Source organism: Mauremys mutica, chromosome 12 (genome assembly GCF_020497125.1).
Source record: "Mauremys mutica isolate MM-2020 ecotype Southern chromosome 12, ASM2049712v1, whole genome shotgun sequence".
Taxonomy (NCBI): Eukaryota; Metazoa; Chordata; order Testudines; family Geoemydidae; genus Mauremys; species Mauremys mutica.
In genome coordinates, this window is record NC_059083.1 from 14,774,965 (window position 1) to 14,797,719 (window position 22,755).

The following is a 22,755-nucleotide window of genomic DNA, read 5'->3' on the forward strand; positions in this document are numbered from 1 at the left end:
TCGATTTTGCAATACCCCATGGCGGATGTGAGGGGCTGCAACACCTTGCGGGAAACACAGAACAGTCACCCAAATGTACATAACCCAGCAAAGAGAATTAGCATTTAAGCTGGCTATTAGCGCAAGAAAGTAGTTTTCTGTAGTCTTATCCGCCTTAGTTTGCTCTAATACATGTTCAGCCTGCCGTGATAAAGCTTTGACCTGCCCCCAAGTTATGGCAGTGTTAGGTGTGCCACGCTTTCGGGCCTTGTCAATCTTGTCCACCCTATCCGTCAGGGTTAGACTGAAGTCCGGAATGGGATTCTTTAGCCCCTGATGCCAGGCCATCTCTCCACGGCTTCACAAAGCGAGCGGGAACCCACACAGGGCCGGTTTCAGTTGACACTGCTGCGTAGCCCCGGCCCCAGGTGATGAGTGGCACAGGCAGGCTCCACTCTGGTCCTGGCAACTTGCGATATATCACCTTCGGCGCCGGAAGGGGCTCGGTCTGTCTATAATGGCGCTGGGCTCTAGATAAAAACTGATTATTATACAAAGTTAAATTCAAATGATTCAGAGTAAACAAGACACGAGCCAGCCATTCTTCCTTATCTGGCAAGGATAGGGGCACTCCTCCTTTTTGTTTTTGTTTAGTAAGGGCCTCCTTTAGGGTGCGGTTAGCCCGCTCAACAATGGCCTGACCCCGGGAATTATAAGGAATGCCGAATTTGTGGAGAATGCCCCACCGGACACAAAATGCGGCCATGGCGGAGGAACAGTAAGCAGGGCCATTGTCGGTTTTTAACTCAGCGGGGCTGCCCATTACCGCAAAACTGCGAATCAAGTGATTACAAACATGTTTGGTAGCCTCCCCTTTTTGGGCAGTTACCCAAGTGTAACCAGAAAATGTGTCGATGACAACGTGCAGGTATTTCCAAGGGGAGAAGGGGGGAAAAAGGGTGACATCCATCTGCCAAAGTTGATTGGCTCCGAGACCACGGGGATTTACCCCTATGGGAGGACCCTGTGGGTTAAGGGTACATTGAGGGCATTGTTGAACAATACCTCGAGCATCAGAGAGAGGGATCTGAAATTGTTTAGCCAATGCCTTGGCATTCTGATGGTGTAGGGCATGACTTTCTATAGGGGTACAAGGGAATGCCCTGAGTTGGGCATCCGCCTGGGCATTGCCTTCTGTCAACATGCCAGGGAAAGGTTGGTGGCTTCGAATATGAGCAATAAAAAACTGATCGGTACGGGAATGAATGAGATGTTGCAATGCTAAAAACAAAGCTAGCAAATTTTTATCTAGCGCTGGTGATACATAGCTACCACTAATATTTGAAACAACATTGGCTACATATAAACTGTCAGTGATAATATTAAACGGTTGCATAGAAAAACGATTAAAGGCTAAAATTACTGCAGCCAGCTCAGCACGCTGGGCGGAGCTTTGGGGTAGGGTAAACAGAGAACACCAGTGGGTAGTAGATGGGTCACGCCAAGAGAGAACCCCACGGTTTGGACTCCCGTCCGTAAATACTGTAAGCACATCTGGCAGCGGGGTTGGGGAGAGTAAATAGCAAAAGTTAAGGGGTAATCGCTGCGTCATGCTGAAACGGGGGTCCTTCAAAGTGTGACAGGAGACGACCCCAGTAAAGGCTGAGCATGCACACTGAACCTCGGGGTTAGTTTCACAAAGAGTTTGCCATAAATGCAAGGGGATCGGAAGTACTATTTCAACGGGATCAATAGCAAAAAGCACTAATGCACGTTGGCGCCCTTTTGTAATTAGGGAAGCAAGCATGGAGGGAAGGGGAGTAAGGGTATTTGCCGGGGTATGGGCGAGATAAAGCCATTCAAGGATTCGCACCGTCCCAGCCTCGGGTGCTTGAAAGAGGGCGGCACAAGGCTGGGTCACCCCTTGAAGACAAGCAAGACGTGGAGGCTCGTTATCCACGGCACGATCCACCCAAACCTTTGCGAGAGATTGATTTACCTGCTCAATGGCATCTAATTGTGTTTTTGTGAGAGAAATGATATCGGAGGGGTGACACCCCTGCCGAAGAGCATCAAATAATGGACTTAACATGTTAGTATCAAGGCGATAATAGGGACGTACCCAATTAATAATGCCCAGGACTTGTTGAAGGGTGACGTAATTAATGTTGGTTTTCAAGGCAATTTGCGGGATAATCGGAATGGAATAAGCGGCCATCATTTTGTGGCCCAGATAAAGGAAAGGTTCTATACATTGTACCTTTTCTGGGGCTATTTGAAGGCCGTATTCCTGGAGCATATTTTGCAGGTCAGTTTGCCATGAAGGAGGGAGTTCTGGTCCTGCTATGAGGATATCATCCATATAATGGTAAACCTTAAGCATAGGGTACCGTTTGCGAAAAGGTAAGAGAGACTGATTTACGTAATATTGACAGAGGGTGGGGCTGTTTAGCATACCCTGGGGAAGAACCTTCCAATGGTAGCGTTCTGTTGGCTGACTATTATTCAAAACAGGGATAGTAAAGGCAAAGTACTTTCGATCACGGGGGAGGAGAGGGATAGAGAAAAAACAATCCTTAAGATCGATTATTGCTAACTGATAATCGTGTGGTATAACATTCGGATTTGGGGTCCCACATTGAAGGGCTCCCATAGGTTCCATAATTTTGTTTATAGCTCGGAGATCATGTAATAATCGCCAGCGTCCAGATTTTTTCTTAATAACAAAGATCGGAGTATTATATGGGCTAGTAGTAGGCTCAATATGTCCCTCGGTTAATTGTTCCTGAACTAATTCCTTAAGGGCTATTAATTTTTCCTGAGGGAGTGGCCATTGCTCAACCCACACTGGGACGTGGGTTTTCCATTCCAGTGGGAGGGCAGTGTGTGAGGAGCATTGACGTGTCATGGCACCACTAGGGAGGCTCCCAGCTGAGACAATAGGTCTCGCCCCCAGAGATTAATGTCAATTGGCAAAATGCACGGACGAATTTTTGCAACCTCTCGCCCCTCTTCACTATCCCATACTGAGAGCCAATTGGTGCTTTGTCGGGAAGATTGCGGGCCTCCCACTCCCCAAACAGAGGGGGAAACTTCGGAAGGCCAGGAAGGGTCCCAATGCTTTTGTGCAACTACTGAAACATCCGCTCCAGTGTCTAGCAACCCATAGAGCTCCTTACCGTTGATGATATACTTACGGGTCGGTTTGTGGGTTCGGATGTGTTGTAATACTGCAGCAATCTGTGGATGAAAAAGGAGACCTTGCTCCAGATTAACGCGAGTAGAACCAAATCAGCCGGCACGACTCGCTTGGCTGGGTCCGGCCGGCGCTGTGTAAGGTAAGATTAGCAGTTGAGCCCAAGAATCTCCCACCTTTAGCTGAAGGGGAAGATGACTCCAAATTTGAACATAAATAACTCCGGTGTAATCAGAATCGATAACTCCGGGCACAATCATAATAGACTGACTACTGGCAGAAGAACGAGGCAAAATTAACCCAAATGTGTCTGGGGGAAGCGGACCAGAAAGCTGCGTAGGCATGAGGAGTACGTCACCAGGGAGAGGGGATTGCATATCTACTGCATTAATAAGATCCAAACCAGCACTGCCTTTTGTGGCTGGTCGAGCAGCTGTGGCAGGCAAAGCTCCCTCCTTTAAACCGGGGCTGGAGGAGGGCCCGGTCGAAAGTTTCCCGAATTATCTGGGGTTGAGGAGCGACATTGATTAGCCCAATGATATCCTTTATTACATTTTGGGCACTTTTTAGAAGGACGGCCCCCGGTGGTGTTAGTTCCGCCCTTATGAGCACCACCTCCTGGGGCCCGGCACTCCTTTTTGAAGTGTCCAGGTCGCTGGCAGTTAAAGCAGTTACCTGTAGGTTTGTTACCTTGACGGATTGCTCCCGCCAACAGTGCCATAGCGTGGGTCTGAGTGCCCACTTCGGCACATGCCTGCAACATGTCAGCGAGTGTGTAATTAGGGCGGTGAATGATAGTTTGGAGAATTTTCCGACAGTCAGCATTGGACTGCTCATACGCTAAGTGTAAAAGGAGTTCCGTCTGAGCGTCCGGATTGTCAATTTGGCGTTGAACAGCCTCCTTGAGGCGATCAACGAAATGATGATAAGGTTCAGTAGCTTGTTGTTTAACATTTGTGAATGATCGAAGGGGCTTGCCAGAGGCTGGAACGCGCCGAAAGGCTCTCTGAATGCACATTGCCGTGCGGTGAAAAGATTCCATGGGCAATATAGATTGTTGCTCCATGGTGGCAAAAGCTCCTGTCCCATATATTTGCTCAGCAGTATTCTGCGCGTTACCGAGTGCTAGGGCTGCCAACCTAAACTCATTATCCCATACCACGTACTGTGCAGGGGAAAGGATCATACGAAATAGATGTTTCCAGTCCTCCGGGATCATAGTATAACTATTAGCGATCCCTTCTATCATACCCTGCACATAAGTGGAACGCAGCCCAGACTCACGTACCGCTTTGTTAAGCTCCCGAAGAATTGAATACGGGAGGGTGGAGTGCCGAGCTACCACCTCACCTGCCTCATTGGGAGGGTCATAAGACAGGGGAAACATCAAAGGGATTTCTCCCTCCCATTCTTCCAATAAGGGGTCCTGCCCGCTCGCCCGTGCCGCCGCAAGGGCGGCACAGACAGCACCCTGATGAAGGGACTTCTGCCCCAGGGTGTCCACCACTGGTGTAGAAGTTTTTGGTGCTAAAAAAGGGGCTGGTGGGAGCACTCGGGGATAGGCGGGAGGTGCCTCTACCGAGAGCAAGGGAGGTGCGGAGGGGGACGCCTCTTTTCGTAATCTCCCCACCGCAGCTGAACAGTGCTGCCACAACAGAATATGTTGGACCTCGGCTCGAGGTTCCCTAAACAATGCCTCTCCGATCTTTATTCAATCGGAGTGATCTAGGGAGCCTCGGTTCGAGTACCATGGGCACTTATACTCAATCACTCGGAGCAATTCCTCCAAGTGCCGTAACGATACTGCAGTACACCCGTCCTGTTTGATAAGCTTCAATGACTCTTTTGCATGATCTTTTTGCTCAATGGATAAATCCCCCCCCATACTCACGAGGGAGCGCGTTGCGCTGTGGTGCACCAAGGCTAAGCCAGCCGATGAGTCGGGGGTCCTGTGTCTGGATCACGTCGGGGTCACCAGATGTTGTATCGGGAAACAGAGACGAGACAAGGCTGCAGTGAGGCATCTCAGGATAGTCCCGGACCGATGCTTTTATTCTCTTTCTTACAGACTGGTTACTCAGTATTACATGATTGACATCACACAGGTTACTTATTACTATATGATTGATACACCTGTTTACTTCATTCTGATTGGTTAAGGCTGGTTCCCCTCACCGGGCCATTGTCTTGAGTGACTAGCATAACAGAATGTGCATGCTGTACTTGTACTATTGAATGGTTCAATGCAGAGACAGCGTGGCTTGCCAGCACTTGTACCTACATAAAACAATGTAATATTTCAGACCCCGCAAGTCCACTCAGTCCTACTTCTTGTTCAGCCAATCGCTTAGACAAACGAGTGTGTTTATGTTTGTGTGAGATAATGCTGAAAGTGAGAAGAGGCATTCTTACAGCACTGTTCTAGCCCAAGTTGCAAGATATTTACGTGCCAGATGTGCTATAGATTTCTATGTCCCTTCAGGATTCAACCACCATTGCTTAACCTGCCTTCCTCTGGCCTGCTATACCTGCTACCCATGCTCAGACCAGAGCTGATCATTCTTCAGCTTTTCAGCCACTTTTAGGGTCTGTGAGGGAATTTTTTTCATCTGCTCGAAGGGTTGCCAACCGTCCTGGACTGGACGTCATTTGCAGCAATGGTGTCTGGTCTGGGAGAGTTGGAAATCTTATCTGCCAGGGAAATCCCCTATGGCTGGCATTTTCCATTTCCCTGCTGTGACGTTGCACTCTATATGATTTTATGAAAGTATGGTGATGAGTGCGAATATGATGTAACTAAAATATGCTTCACGCAAAAGATCTCTTGTATCATTACAAAGCTTATAATCTACTGAGTGTGGTTGTCCTATTTGTATAAATGTATCACTCTTGTATCTGAAATGAGAAATACGAAATATAACTCTGAGGGCCTATTGTAATTATCCAAAGTGTGGGCCATTAATGGTGCTTTGGAATCTTGATGGCTCCTATCAACCAGGACAATCGACTGTGGATGGCTCTGTTTGCAGGCAGGCCTTCCTGTGAGTCAGGCTGGGAGGAATGAAAGCTTGGGGTCTTACAGTGACATGTGATCATGTCACCTGAACTGGACTCCATCTTTAACCTGGTGTTTTTCCATTGGGAACAGGGCCGGCTCTACAGTTTTCGCTGCCCCAAGCAGCGCGCCGAATTGCCGCCCTGGGGGGGCAGTCCGTGTGCCCTTAGGGCGGCAGAGGCGTTTCTGCGGCGGCGGCAATTCGGCGGCAGCTTCTATGTCTAGCTGTCCGGGGGGCTTCAGCTAAACATAGAAGCTGCCGCCGAATTGCCGCCGCCGCGGAAACGCGCCTGCCCGCCCTAAGGGCACACAGACTGCCCCCCCCCCGCCGGCAATTCGGTGCGCTGCTTGGGGGCAAAACAAGGGGGACTGCTGCCCCTTGCAGAATGCCGCCCCAAGCACCAGCTTGGAATGCTGGTGCCTGGAGCCGGCCCTGATTGGGAAGGAGGGGTGGGAACCCAGAGGGACGAAGGATTCCCGCCTTATGCAAAAGACATATACCAGTGAGTGGGTGGAACAGAACAAAGGGGGCTGCAGTCATAAGAAATCCCTAGTTACCACCTGATCTGGAACAAGGGCTGTACCAGGGGAAAGGATTGTGCCCAGACTAGGAAGTCATCCAGTCTGTGACTGAAGCTTATTGAAACATCTGAGGGTGAGATTTTATCTGTAATCACTTTCTTACTGTATTAGGTTAGACGTGTGTGTTTTGTTTTGTTTTGCTTGGTAAGTCACTTTGTTCTGTCTGTTACTACTTGGAACCACTTAAATCCTACTTTCTGTATTGAATAAAATCACTTTTTACTTATTAATTAGCCCAGAGTATGTATTGATATCTGGGGTGTGGGGCAGGGGAGAACACCTGGGCATATCTCTCTATCAGTGTTATAGAGGGCGAACAATTACGCTTCATAAGCTTTATATAGGTTAAAATGGATTTATTTGCGGTTTAGACTCCACTGGGAATTGGGCATCTGAGTGTTGAAGACAGGAACACTTCTTAAGTTGCTTTCAGTTAAGTCTGCAGCTTTGGGGCACGTGGTTCAGACCCTGGGTCTGTGTTGGAGCAGACTGGTGTGTCTGGCGGTGCTGGAGTTCCAGGCTGGCAAGGAAAGCAGGGGCAGAAGTGGTCTTGGCACATCAGTTTCTGTGATCCAACCTGTCACACCTGCCTCCTGCCAAAGGAGAGTCAATTGGCATTTTTTTTTTTTTTTTAGCTTCTCCCACAGACAGAGCTGCTATCGCCTGTTGGGGTGGATTCATTAACTCTCCCGCAGGTGTAGTACAGAAAACTGCTCCCTGTAGGAATGTGCGACTTATGGTGAACTGAGCGTGCTCAGTAACATCTGCTGAAGCTACTGCCCTTCCCCCTGCCCTAAGTATACGATTGAACTGAGTGCTTTTTCCAGGGGTTAAAAAGAGGCAAAGGGGGCAAATCGGAGGAGGGAGCCGGCCAGGGTCTGGGCAGGGGAGGAAAACTGACTGGTCAGGGGCAGGGCCGGCTCTACAGTTTTTGCCGCCCCAAGCAGACTGCTGAATTGCCGCCCTGGGGTGGGGGGGTGGGGGGGGCAGTCCGTGTGCCCTTAGGGTGGCAGGCGCGTTTAAAGGGCTCTGGGCTCCCCACTGCGGCGGGGAGCCCAGAGCCCTTTAAATCCCATCCACTGCCGGGAATCAGAAGCCTCTGAGCTGCCCATCGCGGCGGGCAGCACAGAGCCTTTTAAATCCCAGCCGCGTCCGGGAATCAGAAGGCTCTGAGCTGCCCATCGCGGCGGGCAGCACAGAGCCTTTTAAATCCCAGCCGCGGCCGGGAATCAGAGGGCTCCGGGCTGCCCGCCGCGGTGGGCAGCGCAGAGCATTTTAAATCCCAGGCGGCCGGGAATCAGAGGGCTCTGATTCCCAGCGGCAGCTGGGATTTAAAAGGCTCTGCGCTGCCCGCCGTGGCGGGCAGCCCGGAGCCCTCTGATTCCCGGCCGCGGCTGGTGGCAGGGCAGCTCTAGGCTTTGCTGGGGGGGGCGGTGCTTTGGCGGTTGCGGGTCGGCGGCTCTGGTGGACCTCCCGCAGGCATGCCTGCGGGAGGTCCACCGGGGCCATCTGCCGCCCTCCCCCAAGATGCCGCCCCAAGCGCGCGCTTAGCGCGCTGGTGCCTGGAGCCGGCCCTGGTCAGGGGGGCAGAGTGGTGGGGGTCTGCCCACAAGGGGAAGGGGAACGCTGGCAGAACAGGGCTGGGCTGGATTGTAAACAGCGCCCTCTGCTGGGCTGCGCAGAGCAGGGCTGCTCCCAGCGCACTGTGCCTCATTGCCCCCAGGCCGCCCTTCCCTCTGGAGACGGACCATCCCGCCCCCTGCACCTTGCCCCATGGGGGCCCATAAATACGTTTGGCACCAGGCCCATGAAAAGTTAATCCGGCCCTGCAGAGTGGGGCAAAGAGTTTTCCTTTTTCCTTTCTGACTGTGTCCTGATTTTTTTAATTAATTGCTGTTTATGTAAATTGTATTTGTTCTGAGCTTTCTTACTGTATTAGGTTAGACGTGTGTGTTTTGTTTTGTTTTGTTTTGCTTGGTAAGTCACTTTGTTCTGTCTGTTACTACTTGGAACCACTTAAATCCTACTTTCTGTATTGAATAAAATCACTTTTTACTTATTAATTAACCCAGAGTATGTATTGATACCTGGGGGGTGGGGGAAACAGCTGGGAATATCTCTCTATCAGTGTTATAGAGGGTGAACAATTTATGAGTTTACCCTTCATAAGCTTTATATAGGTTAAAATGGATTTAGTTGGGGTTTGGACCCCATTGGGAGTTGGGCATCTGAGTGTTGAAGACAGGAACACTTCTTAAGTTGCTTTCAGTTAAGTCTGCAGCTTTGGGGCACGTGGTTCAGACCCTGGGTCTGTGTTGGAGCAGACTGGTGCGTCTGGCGGTGCTGGTGTTCCAGGCTGGCAGGGGAAGCAGGGGCAGAAGTAGTCTTGGCACATCAGTTTCTGTGATCCAACCTGTCACCCCTGCCTCCTGCCAAAGGAGAGTCAATTGGCTTTTTTTTTTTTTAGCTTCTCCCACAGACATAGCTGCTCTCGCCTGTTGGGGTGGATTCATTAACTCTCCCGCAGGCGAAGTACAGAAAACTGCTCCCTGTAGGAATGTGCGACTTATGGTGAACTGAGTGTGCCCCTGTCTGTGTGTTCCATTCTATGCATCCAAAGAAGTGAGCTGTAGCTCACGAAAGCTCATGCTAAAATAAATGTGTTAGTCTTTAAGGTGCCACAAGTACTCCTGTTTGGTTTTTTTGAGCGTGCTCAGTAACATCTGCTGAAGCTACTGCCCTTCACCCTGCCCTAAGTATACGATTGCGCTGAGTGCTTTTTCCAGGGGTTAAAAAGAGGCAAAGGGGGCAAATCGGAGGAGGGAGCAGGCCAGGGTCTGGGCAGGGGAGGAAAACTGACCGGTCGGGGGGCAGTGTGGTGGGGGCCCACCCGCAAGGGGAAGGGGAACGCTGGCAGCACAGGGCTGGGCTGGTTTGTAAACAGCGCCCTCTGCTGGGCTGCGCAGAGCGGGGCTGCTCCCAGCGCACTGTGCCTCACTGCCCCCAGCCCGCCCTTCCCTCTGGAGACGGACCATCCCGCCCCCTGCACCTTGCCCCATGGGGGCCCATAAATACGTTTGGCACCAGGCCCAGGAAAAGTTAATCCGGCCCTGCAGAGTGGGGCTAAGAGTTTTCCTTTTTCCTTTCTGACTGTGTCCTGATTTTTTTAATTAATTGCTGTTTTGTAAATTGTATTTGTTCTGAGCTATAGACACTGGCTAGGGCAGAGACCAGGGAGGCATCCAGAGCGGAGAAATTCCATCACTGTGTCCGTGTCCTGAGCGGTCACAACCAGGGTGGGGGACGAGCCCCTCAGAAAGCCTGGGTCAGTTGTGCTCTGGGAGGGGGGAGTTCGGACACAGACGGGGTAAGGGGCCCAAAGCTAGACATGGAAGCTGATGAAGTCATCCCTGTCGTACTGGAATTCCCCCCTACCACCACCCAGGGGTGCCCCAGTCCATGGCCTGCACCCCGTGGAACCCTGGGGGCGGGGGCAGGGACAGAACTAGGTCAGCAGCCAGAAGTGCTCAAAGATCACGAGTCTGCCCCCCTTCCCCCAATCAGTTACAGAGATTACCAATTTCGGGGTTTTTTTATCTGCCCTCTGGATTTGCACCTTCCCAGGGACACTGGGAAGAAGGGTCCTGTCACCTAGAGCCTGAGGGCGTGTGGCCACCACCAGAGCAGGTGTCTGACCCGCAGCATCCCTGCAGCACAGCCAGGGCCTGGGCAGGAGGCCTGGGATGGGTGAGGGACAGACTGTGAACTGCCCGGGCATCCCACAGACGCTGTTTGTGCTTCCCCCAGGCCCGCAGAGTGGGGCGAAGTGTTTTCCTTTCGCCTTACCATTGTTTCCTGATTTCTTTTATTAGCTGCTGTTTAGTAAATTGCATTTGTTCTGGGGCATAGAAAATGGTCAGGGAAGCGTCCAGAGCGGAGGAAGTGCCCCAGAGTGGGGACGCTCTAGCCCATTTCCTGAGTGGTCAGAACCAGGGTGGGGGACGGGCCCCTCAGGAAGCCTGGGCCCAGCCGTGTTGGGGATAAAAGGACTTTGTCACACAGCAGAGTGGAAAGGGAGCCCTCGGGGTCAGGCAGGCTCTGGGTGAAGGGAGCGAGGACTCAGATCCTTCTGCTATTCGATTCCACCCGGGGGGTGTTTAAGTCAGGAAAGTTCCCCCCAATAGCGGGGCCATTTCCCCGCTTACCTCTGCGCATCTTTACTGGTTTCCCCTAAAGTTCATTAAGTATTTTAGAAAAATGTGTCACCCATTTTCCCCCCGCTAGATGGAAGAGGGTCCCTCCCTTCTGTCCTGAGAGCCTGGGAGCGGAACAGGAGCCGGACCCAGAGGGAGAAGCGCAGATCGGAGGGTTTCCCGCTAGGACCCAGGAGCGGCCGGGAGGCGGCTCTGGGGGGAGCGATCGCTGGGGTCCGTCCGGGCAGCAGGAAGTGACTCGCAGCCGCTTGGAGGAAGGTAGGAGAGACCCCTCCCCCCTCCGCCTTTCCGATTCGCTGCCCTGGGCCCGGGAAAGCTGCCGCCAGCCCCGGTGGGTGCGGGGCGGGGGCGGGATCACGTTACCCCCCATCTGCTGCTTTGTTTCCCCGCCCCTGGCCGCGCTGGTGCGGACGGAGGCTGCAGCTCAGGGAGACGCGGGAGGGGGCGGGGCGGAAGGTGGGCAGGGGCCAAACTCAATGCAGGGTGGGAGGGGGCCCAGCTGGGGGCCGGGGAAGGAGCGGGGCCCACGGTTACAACCAGGGCGGGGGTGGGGGCAGCACAGGCCCTGGCCCTGGCCCTGGCCCTAGGCCGGTGGGGCCCTGCAACCCCCACCCCGCCCCGCTTCGCTTGAAGCGGTTTTCAGCCTATCCAGGTTTACAGTCTGGTTCAGTGGCTCTATCGCCCCCCACTGTACAGATTGTTTCACCCCCCCTGCCTGGGACTAGGACCTAGGGATAAGAACGGGGAACAGCTGGTGGGGGGTGAACCTAGGGCTGAAGGAGGCAAGCCCCCCCCCCAATGTAGGGGCAGGACCCCAGCCCCTGAGTACCCCCAATAACCCCCCACACACACACATCTGATGAGCATGTGGCCGCAGCCTCCCCATCCCCGGAGCCCAGGAGGGGTGCACGGCCCCAACCAGAACCACGGGGGCAGCCTAAGGAGAAGCATTTGGCATTTAATTTCAAAATGGGGAACTATACAAAAATGAGGGGGTTAGTTAGACAAAAGTTAAAAGGTACAGTGACTAAAATGAAATCTCTGCAAGTTGCATGGGCCCTTTTAAAAGACACCATAATAGAGGCCCAACTTCAATGTATACCCCAAATTAAGAAAAACGGTAAAAGAACTAAAAAAGAGCCACCGTGGCTTAACAACCATGTAAAAGAAGCAGTGAGAGATAAAAAGACATCCTTTAAAAAGTGGAAGTCAAATCCTAGTGAGGCAAATAGAAAGGAGCACAAACACTGCCAACTTAAGTGCAAGAGTGTAATAAGAAAAGCCAAAGAGGAGTTTGAAGAACGGCTAGCCAAAAACTCCAAAGGTAATAACAAAATGTTTTTTTAAGTACATCAGAAGCAGGAAGCCTGCTAAACAACCAGTGGGGCCCCTTGATGATCAAAATACAAAAGGAGCGCTTAAAGATGATAAAGTCATTGCGGAGAAACTAAATGGATTCTTTGCTTCAGTCTTCACGGCTGAGGATGTTAGGGAGATTCCCAAACCTGAGCTGGCTTTTGTAGGTGACAAATCTGAGGAACTGTCACAGATTGAAGTGTCACTAGAGGAGATTTTGGAATTAATTGATAAACTCAACATTAACAAGTCACCGGGACCAGATGGCATTCACCCAAGAGTTCTGAAAGAACTCAAATGTGAAGTTGCGGAATTATTAACTAAGGTTTGTAACCTGTCCTTTAAATCGGCTTCGGTACCCAATGACTGGAAGTTAGCTAATGTAACGCCAATATTTAAAAAGGGCTCTAGGGGTGATCCCGGCAATTACAGACCGGTAAGTCTAACGTCGGTACCGGGCAAATTAGTTGAAACAATAGTAAAGAATAAAATTGTCAGACACATAGAAAAACATAAACTCTTGAGCAATAGTCAACATGGTTTCTGTAAAGGGAAATCGTGTCTTACTAATCTATTAGAGTTCTTTGAAGGGGTCAACAAACATGTGGACAAGGGGGATCCGGTGGACATAGTGTACTTAAATTTCCAGAAAGCCTTTGACAAGGTCCCTCTCCAAAGGCTCTTACGTAAATTAAGCTGTCATGGGATAAAAGGGAAGGTCCTTTCATGGATTGAGAACTGGTTAAAGGACAGGGAACAAAGGGTAGGAATTAATGGTAAATTCTCAGAATGGAGAGGGGTAACTAGTGGTGTTCCCCAAGGGTCAGTCCTAGGACCAATCCTATTCAATTTATTCATAAATGATCTGGAGAAAGGGGTAAACAGTGAGGTGGCAAAGTTTGCAGATGATACTAAACTACTCAAGATAGTTAAGACCAAAGCAGATTGTGAAGAACTTCAAAAAGATCTCACAAAACTAAGTGATTGGGCAACAAAATGGCAAATGAAATTTAATGTGGATAAATGTAAAGTAATGCACATTGGAAAAAATAACCCCAACTATACATACAACATGATGGGGGCTAATTTAGCTACAACGAGTCAGGAAAAAGATCTTGGCGTCATTGTGGATAGTTCTCTGACGATGTCCACGCAGTGTGCAGAGGCGGTCAAAAAAGCAAACAGGATGTTAGGAATCATTAAAAAGGGGATAGAGAATAAGACTGAGAATATATTATTGCCCTTATATAAATCCATGGTACGCCCACATCTCGAATACTGTGTACAGATGTGGTCTCCTCACCTCAAAAAAGATATTCTAGCACTAGAAAAGGTTCAGAAAAGGGCAACTAAAATGATTAGGGGTTTAGAGAGGGTGCCATACGAGGAAAGATTAAAGAGGCTAGGACTCTTCAGCTTGGAAAGGAGAAGACTAAGGGGGGACATGATAGAGGTATATAAAATCATGAGTGATGTTGAGAAAGTGGATAAGGAAAAGTTATTTACTTATTCCCATAATACAAGAACTAGGGGTCACCAAATAAAATTAATAGGCAGCAGGTTTAAAACAAATAAAAGGAAGTTCTTCTTCACGCAGCGCACAGTCAACTTGTGGAACTCCTTACCTGAGGAGGTTATGAAGGCTAGGAATATAACAATGTTTAAAAGAGGACTGGATAAATTCATGGAGGCTAAGTCCATAAATGGCTATTAGCCAGGATGGGTAACAATGGTGTCCCTAGCCTCTGTTCGTCAGAGGATGGAGATGGATGGCAGGAGAGAGATTACTTGATCATTGCCTGTTAGGTTCACTCCCTCTGGGGCACCTGGCATTGGCCATTGTCGGTAGACAGATACTGGGCTAGATGGACCTTTGTCTGACCCGGTACGGCCGTTCTTATGTTCTTATGTAAGCCTGACCCGCTCCCCACAGGGGCCCTGCACCCACCTCCGCACTCAGCTGTGACTCTCAGCCGGCCTGGAAAACAGAAGGTTTATTGGTCACTGGGAACACAGCGTAGAACAGAGCTTGTTAGCACAGAAATCAGGAGCTCTCAGCAAAGTCCGTCTGGGGAAAATCCACTCTAACCACACCTGTCCCTGAGCCTGCAGGTGATGGAGAGACCTGGGGAAAGGGCTGGAGCTGGGCAGGGAAATGACTCTGCACAAAGGGCCCTTTGGAGGGACCTACTGGTGTCGCAGGGGGTTCAGTGCTGGGGGAGGGGCCGGGTCTGTGTTGTGATAAAGTGATTGAGGGTTTTCCCAGCGCGGCAGAGCCCAGAGCGTCTGTCTGCAGGGAGAGGGGGTGTGACATGGACTGAAGCCCCTTCTGTAACCTCCCCCATTGCCCCTCTCGCCCCCACAGGCTGAGGAATCACGTCCATGTTTCGCTCCAGATCGTCCCGTCTTCCAGAGGACAGAGAAGGGAAATGGCTGTGATGGAGACAGTTCAGGTAGGGGATTTGCAGGGAGCTGTGGGGAGATGGTGAGGATTTGTTGTAGAGGGGGAGGGGCGAGAAACACACAAGGTGAGGCAAGGAGGGGACGGGGTCTGATAAACCTGCTGGATCATGATCTGCCTGGGCCTTATTTTATGAACAGGATCATTGAAGGTGGGGGGGCACTTTCTGACCCAGGAAACACCCCCACTGGCCAGAGGCTTCTGTGAAATACGACGGGGCGGGGGGGGGGGGGAGGGGAGTTGTCAGGATTCCTGTCCCCGACTCAGAGCTCTGCTTCCCGTATCAGCCTGTGGCTGGCAGGCGTGTGGGAAATGAGAAGACCCTGCCCTGCTCCGTGTGCTGGGGGGACAAGGAGCTCTCACCTTATCCCACCCCCTGAAGCCTCCTGGCTGCTCTGAGCAGGGTGGGGGTGGGATTCTGCTTTTCTGTCCCTCCTCCCCCATGACTAGTGGGATTGCGGCTGGGGCAGCAGATGCTGAGTGGGGGACTCTTGTTGTTTCAGATGCCGGTGACCTTCGAGGAGGTGGCTGTGTATTTCACCCAGGGGCAGGGGGCTCTGCTGGACCCCGCTCAGAGAGCCCTCTACAGGGACGTCATGCAGGAGAACTACGAGACGGTGACCTCGCTGGGTAAGGGATTCCTGGCTCCTTGGTTATTAGAAACCGTGGAGTCTGCGTGTCTGTCACTAGTCAGGTTCTTCCCTGGTCAGTTAGATTGGAGGGGACTGGGCTCTGTAATGCACAGCTGCCGTGTGAGAGAGACTTGCATCTCCGTACACTCTCGAAATGAGACCAGGGTGTCAAAACCTAAGGGATATACAAAATCACCCCACTCCAGAGCTGTGGGTGCGTCAGCAGGGCCCCCAGAGACCACAGATCCTAGGAACTCCTAGTGAGGGTGTCATAATTCCCCCACCTCCCCCAGACATCTGCCTCCCCCAAAGGGGCTCAGTGACTATGTTCCTGTTCTCTTGGATTCCATGTTCCCCCAGCACAGCACAGGGACAGGTTCCGCCCACGGAATGTCCTTTGTGACAGAGGCTCTCTCAATCCTCCACACACCCTGATCTGCTCTGATTTCACCATCTGCACAGGATTCCCCTTTCCCAAACCTGACCTAATCACCCAGCTGGAACGAGGGGAAGAGCCGTGGGTGCCCGATCTCCAGGCCTGCGAGGAAAGAGAGATTTCAAGAGGTGCCCACACAGGTGAGGACTGACACTCAAACCATCTGGGGAATGGAGGAAAAAGTTGAGAATCCCAAAAATATGGTATCAGTAAGTGCCCTCCATTCTTCCTCATCTCACCCAGGGCAGGGTTGCAGTCAGCAGATATTACTGACGTCGTTTACCACGTGTCCTGTTACCTGCTGCTGTTTCCTTCCCAACGTTCCTTCTCTGTGAATTTTTGGGTGGGATGTGGAGGTAGAATCCAGTTGCTCCATCTGTGCAGCTTTAGAATGTTGGGTTTTCCCTCGGTGCTATTCCTCTTCCTTTCTCCTGGGCACAATGACTCCTGTCGGGATTGTCTCTCTCCCAGCAGGTAACGAGCCAGTGAGTGAGAAAAAGGAGAGGAATCAACAACAGGAAGTTCCTGGGCACGGAGAACCACAGGACACCTTTGTGGGAAGAGCTGCAGGGAATTTTTCCCAGTGGTTGGAACAGGGAGAAGCCTGGGGAAATTGGCAGAGGTCAGAGAGGCTGCTGAGAAACTACTCAAGGGAGCAAATGGATGAATTTATTATCTGTGGGGAAGGATACAGGGATCCCACAGCCCAGCAGACAACCCCTAGGGAAGACAAACACCATGAATGCCTTGGTTATGGAAAAGGATTCGTTCTGGGACCACAGTTTGTTTCACCTCAGACAATTCATACTGGAGAGAAATCATTTCAATGCTTGGACCATGAAAGAAGCCACACGGGACAGAAACCTTATCAATGCCTTAAGGGCAGGAACTCTTTGAATTGGAAGTCAGTACTGACTACACATCAGAAGATACACACAGGTGAGAGATCCCATAAGTGCTTAGACTGTGGAAAATTTTTTATATGGAAGTCAGCCCTTGTTAAACATCAAGAAGTTCACACAGGAGAGAGATCCCATAAGTGCTTAGACTGTGGGAAAAGTTTCATACACAGGTCAAATTTTATAACACATCAGAAGATCCACACAGGAGAGAGATCCCATAAGTGCTTAGACTGTGGGAAAAGTTTCATACAGAGGATAGACTTTGTAAGACATCAGGCAATCCACACAGGAGAGAGATCCCATAAGTGCTTAGACTGTGGAAAAAGTTTCATACAGAGGTCAAACCTTTTAAAACATCAGGCAAACCACACAGGAGAGAGATCCCATAAGTGCTTAGACTGTGGGAAAAGTTTCATAAGGCGGTCAGACCTTGTAAGACATCAGGCAATCCACACAGGAGAGAGATCCCATAAGTGCTTAGACTGCGGAAAAAGTTTCATACACAGGTCAAATCTTTTAACACATCAGAAGATCCACACAGGAGAGAGATCCCATAAGTGCTTAGACTGTGGAAAAAAATTTATATGGAAGTCAGCCCTTGTTAAACATCAAGAAGTTCACACAGGAGAGAGATCCCATAAGTGCTTAGACTGTGGGAAAAGTTTCATACACAGGTCAAATCTTATAACACATCAGAAGATCCACACAGGAGAGAGATCCCATAAGTGCTTAGACTGTGGGAAAAGTTTCATACACAGGTCAAATCTTATAACACATCAGAATATCCACACAGGAGAGAGATCCCATAAGTGCTTAGACTGTGGAAAAAAATTTATATGGAAGTCAGCCCTTGTTAAACATCAAGAAGTCCACACAGAAGAGAGATCCCATAAGTGCTTAGACTGCGGAAAAAGTTTCATACAGAGGTCAAACCTTTTAAAACATCAGGCAATCCACACAGGAGAGAGACCCCATAAGTGCTTAGACTGTGGAAAAAATTTTGGATGGAAGTCAGAGCTTGTTAAACACCAAGCAGTCCACACAGGAGAGAGATCCCATAAGTGCTTAGACTGTGGGAAAAGTTTTATACACAGGTCAAATCTTATAACACATCAGAAGATCCACACAGGTGAGAGCTCCCATAAGTGCTTAGACTGTGGAAAACATTTTGTATGCAAGTCAGCCCTTGTTAAACATCAAGCAGTCCACACAGGAGAGAGATCCCATAAGTGCTTAGACTGCGGAAAAAGTTTCATACAGAGGTCAGACCTTGTAAGACATCAGGCAATCCACACAGGAGAGAGATCCCATAAGTGCTTAGACTGCGGAAAAAGTTTCATACAGAGGTCAGACCTTGTAAGACATCAGTCAATCCACACAGGAGAGAGACCCCATAAGTGCTTAGACTGTGGAAAAATTTTTGGATGGAAGTCAGAGCTTGTTAAACACCAAGCAGTCCACACAGGAGAGAGATCCCATAAGTGCTTAGGCTGTGGGAAAAGTTTCATACACAGGTCAAATCTTTTAACACATCAGAAGATCCACACAGGAGAGAGACCCCATAAGTGCTTAGACTGTGGAAAAAAATTTATATGGAAGTCAGCCCTTGTTAAACATCAAGAAGTTCACACAGGAGAGAGATCCCATAAGTGCTTAGACTGTGGGAGAAGTTTCATACAGAGGTCAGACCTTGTAAGACATCAGGCAATCCACACAGGAGAGAGATCCCATAAGTGCTTAGACTGTGGGAAAAGTTTCATACAGAGGTCAGACCTTGTAAGACATCAGGCAATCCACACAGGAGAGAGATCCCATAAGTGCTTAGACTGCGGAAAAAGTTTCATACAGAGGTCAAACCTTTTAAAACATCAGGCAATACACACAGGAGAGAGACCCCATAAGTGCTTAGACTGTGGAAAAAATTTTGGATGGAAGTCAGCGCTTGTTAAACACCAAGCAGTCCAAACAGGAGAGAGATCCCATAAGTGCTTAGACTGTGGGAAAAGTTTCATACACAGGTCAAATCTTTTAACACATCAGAAGATCCACACAGGAGAGAGATCCCATAAGTGCTTAGACTGTGAGAAAAGTTTCATACGGAGGTCAGACCTTGTAAGACATCAGGCAATCCACACAGGAGAGAGATCCCATAAGTGCTTAGACTGTGGAAAAAGTTTCATACAGAGGTCAGACCTTGTAAAACATCAGGCAATCCACACAGGAGAGAGATCCCATAAGTGCTTAGACTGCGGAAAAAGTTTCATACAGAGGTCAAACCTTTTAAAACATCAGGCAATCCACACAGGAGAGAGATCCCATAAGTGCTTAGACTGCGGAAAAAGTTTCATACAGAGGTCAAACCTTTTAACGCATCAGAAGATCCACACAGGAGAGAGACCCCATAAGTGCTTAGACTGTGGAAAAAATTTTGTATCGAAGTCAGCCCTTGTTAGACATAAAATAGTCCACACAGGAGAGAGACCCCATCAGTGCTCAGACTGTGGGAAAAGTTTCATACAGAGGTCAAACCTTTTAGCACATCAGAAGGCCCTTGTTAGACATAAAATAGTCCACACAGGAGAGAGACCCCATCAGTGCTCAGACTGTGGGAAAAGATTCATGCAGAGTTCAACCCTTGTTAAACATCAGGCAATCCATACAAGGGGAAGACCATAAGTGCTTGGACTCTGGGAAAGTTTCAGAATCAGATCGGCCGTTCTAAACATCAGACAAAACCCACATAGTGTTTAGACTATGGAAAAACATTTCAAATAGATGTCAGTCCTTGTTTTACATCAGAGAATCCACCCAGGGAGACACCCTGTAACTGCTTAGCCTTTGGAAAGAGTTTTATACACAATCAAACATTGTTAAACATCCAGCAATCCACATTGGAGAGAGAGCCGATAAGTGCTTAGACTGTGGGAAACATTTCAGAAACTGATCAGTCCTTGTTTTACATCAAAGAATCCCCACAAGAGCAAGACTCCATAAGTACTGGACTGTGACAAAAGTTTCAGACAGTGATCAGACGTCATTAAACGTTGGAGAATTCACACACAATCTAAACTTCTGTGACACCTGGCCAGAAAGAGTTAAGAACCTTGCAGGCTATTTGGCCTAGATTCAACATTTAAAGACATGTTAGAAAAGTTTGTAAATGATGTTTGGGGCCATTCCAAGTTATATAGACTAGAACTTTGAATGTGAACTTGTATTGTTAAAATCTTGGAAGAAGATAGTCGTATGGTTGATTAATTGCATTTAACTCAAAAAAATAATGATGTGTATTTAAACTCAGAAATAAAGCAATTAAAAACTTTAGAGCCTAGAAGTCCACTCAGTGCTCCTTCTTTTTCTGCTAATCGCTAAGACAAGTAAGTTTGTTTACATTTACGGGAGATAATGCTGCCTGTGTCTAATTTATGATGTCACCTGAAAGTCTGGCACGTTTAGCTGGCAGTGCAGATATTTATGTGGAAGATATACTAAACATGCCTATGTACCTTCATGCTTCGGCATTCCAGTGGACATGCTTCCATGCTGACAATGCTCTTTTAAAAAAAAAATTCATGAGATAAATTTGTGATTGAACTTCTTGGAGGACAATTGTATGTCCCCTGTTCTGTTTTACACACATTCTGCCAAATATTTCCTAGTATAAAAGTCACGGATAATGACCTAGCACCTGTTAATTTTAAGGACACTTTCACTGCTGTTTTGAGAAAACGCAAAGAAAGTAATAATCTGAGATTTCTAAAGATAGCTACAGCTTTCAGCCAAAGGTTTAAGAATCTGAAGTACCTTCCAAAATCCGAGAGGGACTAGGTGTGGGGCATGCTTTCAGAAGTCTTAAAAGAGCAACACTGCGATGCGGATGCTACAGATTCGAACCACAAAAAAAGAAAATCAACCTTCTGCTGGTGGCATCTGACTCAGTTGATGGAAATGAACACGCGTCGGTCCACTCTGCTTCGGATCATTATCAGTTAGAACCCGTCATTAGCATGGAGGCATGTCCTCTGGAATGGTGGTTCCAGCAGGAAGGGACACATGACTCTTTAGCGCATCTGGCACATAAATATCTTGCGACGCCGGCTGCAATAGTGCCCCGAGAACGCCTCTTCTCACTTTCAGGTGACATTGTAAACTAGAAGCGGGCAGCATTATCTCCTGCAAATTGTAACTGCACTTGTTTTTCTGAGTGATTGGCTGTACAAGAAGTAGGACTGAGTGGAGTTGTAGGATCTAAAGTTTTACATTGTTTTATTTTTGAATGCAGGCATTTTTGTACATAATTCTACATTTGTAAGTTCGACTTTCATGATAAAAAGATTGCAGTACAGTACTTGCAGTAGGTGAATTGAAAAATACTATTTCTTTCATTTTTTATGGTGCAAGTATTTGTAATAAAAAAATAGAAAGTGCTCACTGTATACTTTGTATTCTGTGTTGCAGTTGAAATCAGTATATTTGTAAATGTACACAACATCCAAAATATTGAAATAAATGGTATTCTATTATTCTTTAACAGCAAGATTAATCACAATTAATTTTTCTGATCATTCGACAGCCCTAGAAGGTAGTAATTGCAGTAGTCTTGAATGGGAATTTACAGGTATAAATATGGGGTGTTTTTCATGGAACTCTGGGTTCAGTCCTGCAAGGACTCAGCGCATCGGATCGCGACCGACAGAGCCCAGCTCCTCACTCGTGCTCAATCTAACTGCCAATTAGATTGACTCGAGCTACGACAGAGTGGGGACTATAAGACCATCTGTGGGACCCGTGTGTGTGTATGTGTGAATGAATGTGCCAGTTTTTATTCTGTATTTTCAATAAATGTGGCCTGTTGCCTTTTCCCCTGAAAAAGATCCTATGTGCATTTTATAAGCATAACATTGTCACCTGGTCCTGTAATCCACCTTGAAGCTGGGACTTTTCCAGAATGGGGTGGGATTGCAAACAAAGGTTTCCTGCCGATTCAGATCGATGCTCTCATGTTGACAAGACGAGACCCAGGATCCTCTGCAAGACACCTCACATTTATAGCAGCTTCCCTCTCATGCAAATCTGTCCCAAATTCAAAATCTGTATCTCTGTCCCTTGGTCCTTTGTGCTGCTTCCTTCTGGGTGTTGTCCCAATGCTGTTCAAAGAGGGTGTTCCCAAAAGAAGGAGGTGGCTTCTAACCCTCAAGGCCGTCAATATGTCTGATCTTCTTTAGTGAGCCCACTTGACAAGTTTTATTGTTCTTGGGTCTGGCTTCCATCCCCTTTCCAAGGGTTGCAGCTGTCTGGAGGTGCTGCCTTCCACCCTTTACTCATTCACACCTCGTTCATTCAACAGGGCAATTGATTAAAAGGGGTGTGTGTGGGGGGGGGGGAGAGATCTTATTCTACTCTCAGGGCTTGGCTACACTTACAAGTTGCAGCGCTGGTGGAGGCTTTCCAGCGCTGCAATTACACCCCGTCCACACTTGCAGGGCACAACCAGCGCTGCAACTCCCTGGTTGCAGCGCTGGCTGAAAACCCATCCCGGCAGGGGTATAAGGAGTGCAGCGCTGGTGATCCAGCGCTGCTCAGCAGGTGTGGACACTCACCAGCGCTTTAATTGTCCTCCAGGGAATAAGGAGGTATCCCAGAATTCCTGTTCAGCCACTCTGCTCATCAGTTTGCACTCTACTGCTCTTGCCTCAGGTGACCCGCCCTTTAAATGCCCCGGGAATTTTAAAAATCTCCTTCCTGTTTGCTGCAGCCAGGTGTGGAGTTCAATCAGTTAATCTTTGCAGGTGACCATGCCTCCACGTGGCAAACGAGCCCCAGCATGGAGCAATGGCGAGCTGATGGACCTCATCAGTGTTTGGGGGGAGGAATCTGTGCAGGCACAGCTGCGCTCCGGCCGTAGGAATTACGATATCTTTGAGCAGATATCAAGGGCCATG

At 49.0% G+C, this 22,755-nt stretch overlaps 1 protein-coding gene across 1 annotated transcript; it reads left to right on the plus strand.

Moving 5' to 3' along the window:
- Positions 1–743: 743 nt before the first annotated feature.
- Positions 744–21,041, plus strand: LOC123346588 (zinc finger protein 436-like). Its single transcript, XM_044984063.1, has 4 exons — positions 744–757; positions 14,748–14,835; positions 18,563–18,747; positions 18,832–21,041. The coding sequence occupies exons 1-4, from the start codon at positions 744–746 to the stop codon at positions 19,487–19,489; spliced, it is 945 nt and encodes a 314-aa protein (XP_044839998.1). The 3' UTR covers positions 19,490–21,041.
- The last annotated feature ends 1,714 nt before the right edge of the window (positions 21,042–22,755 follow it).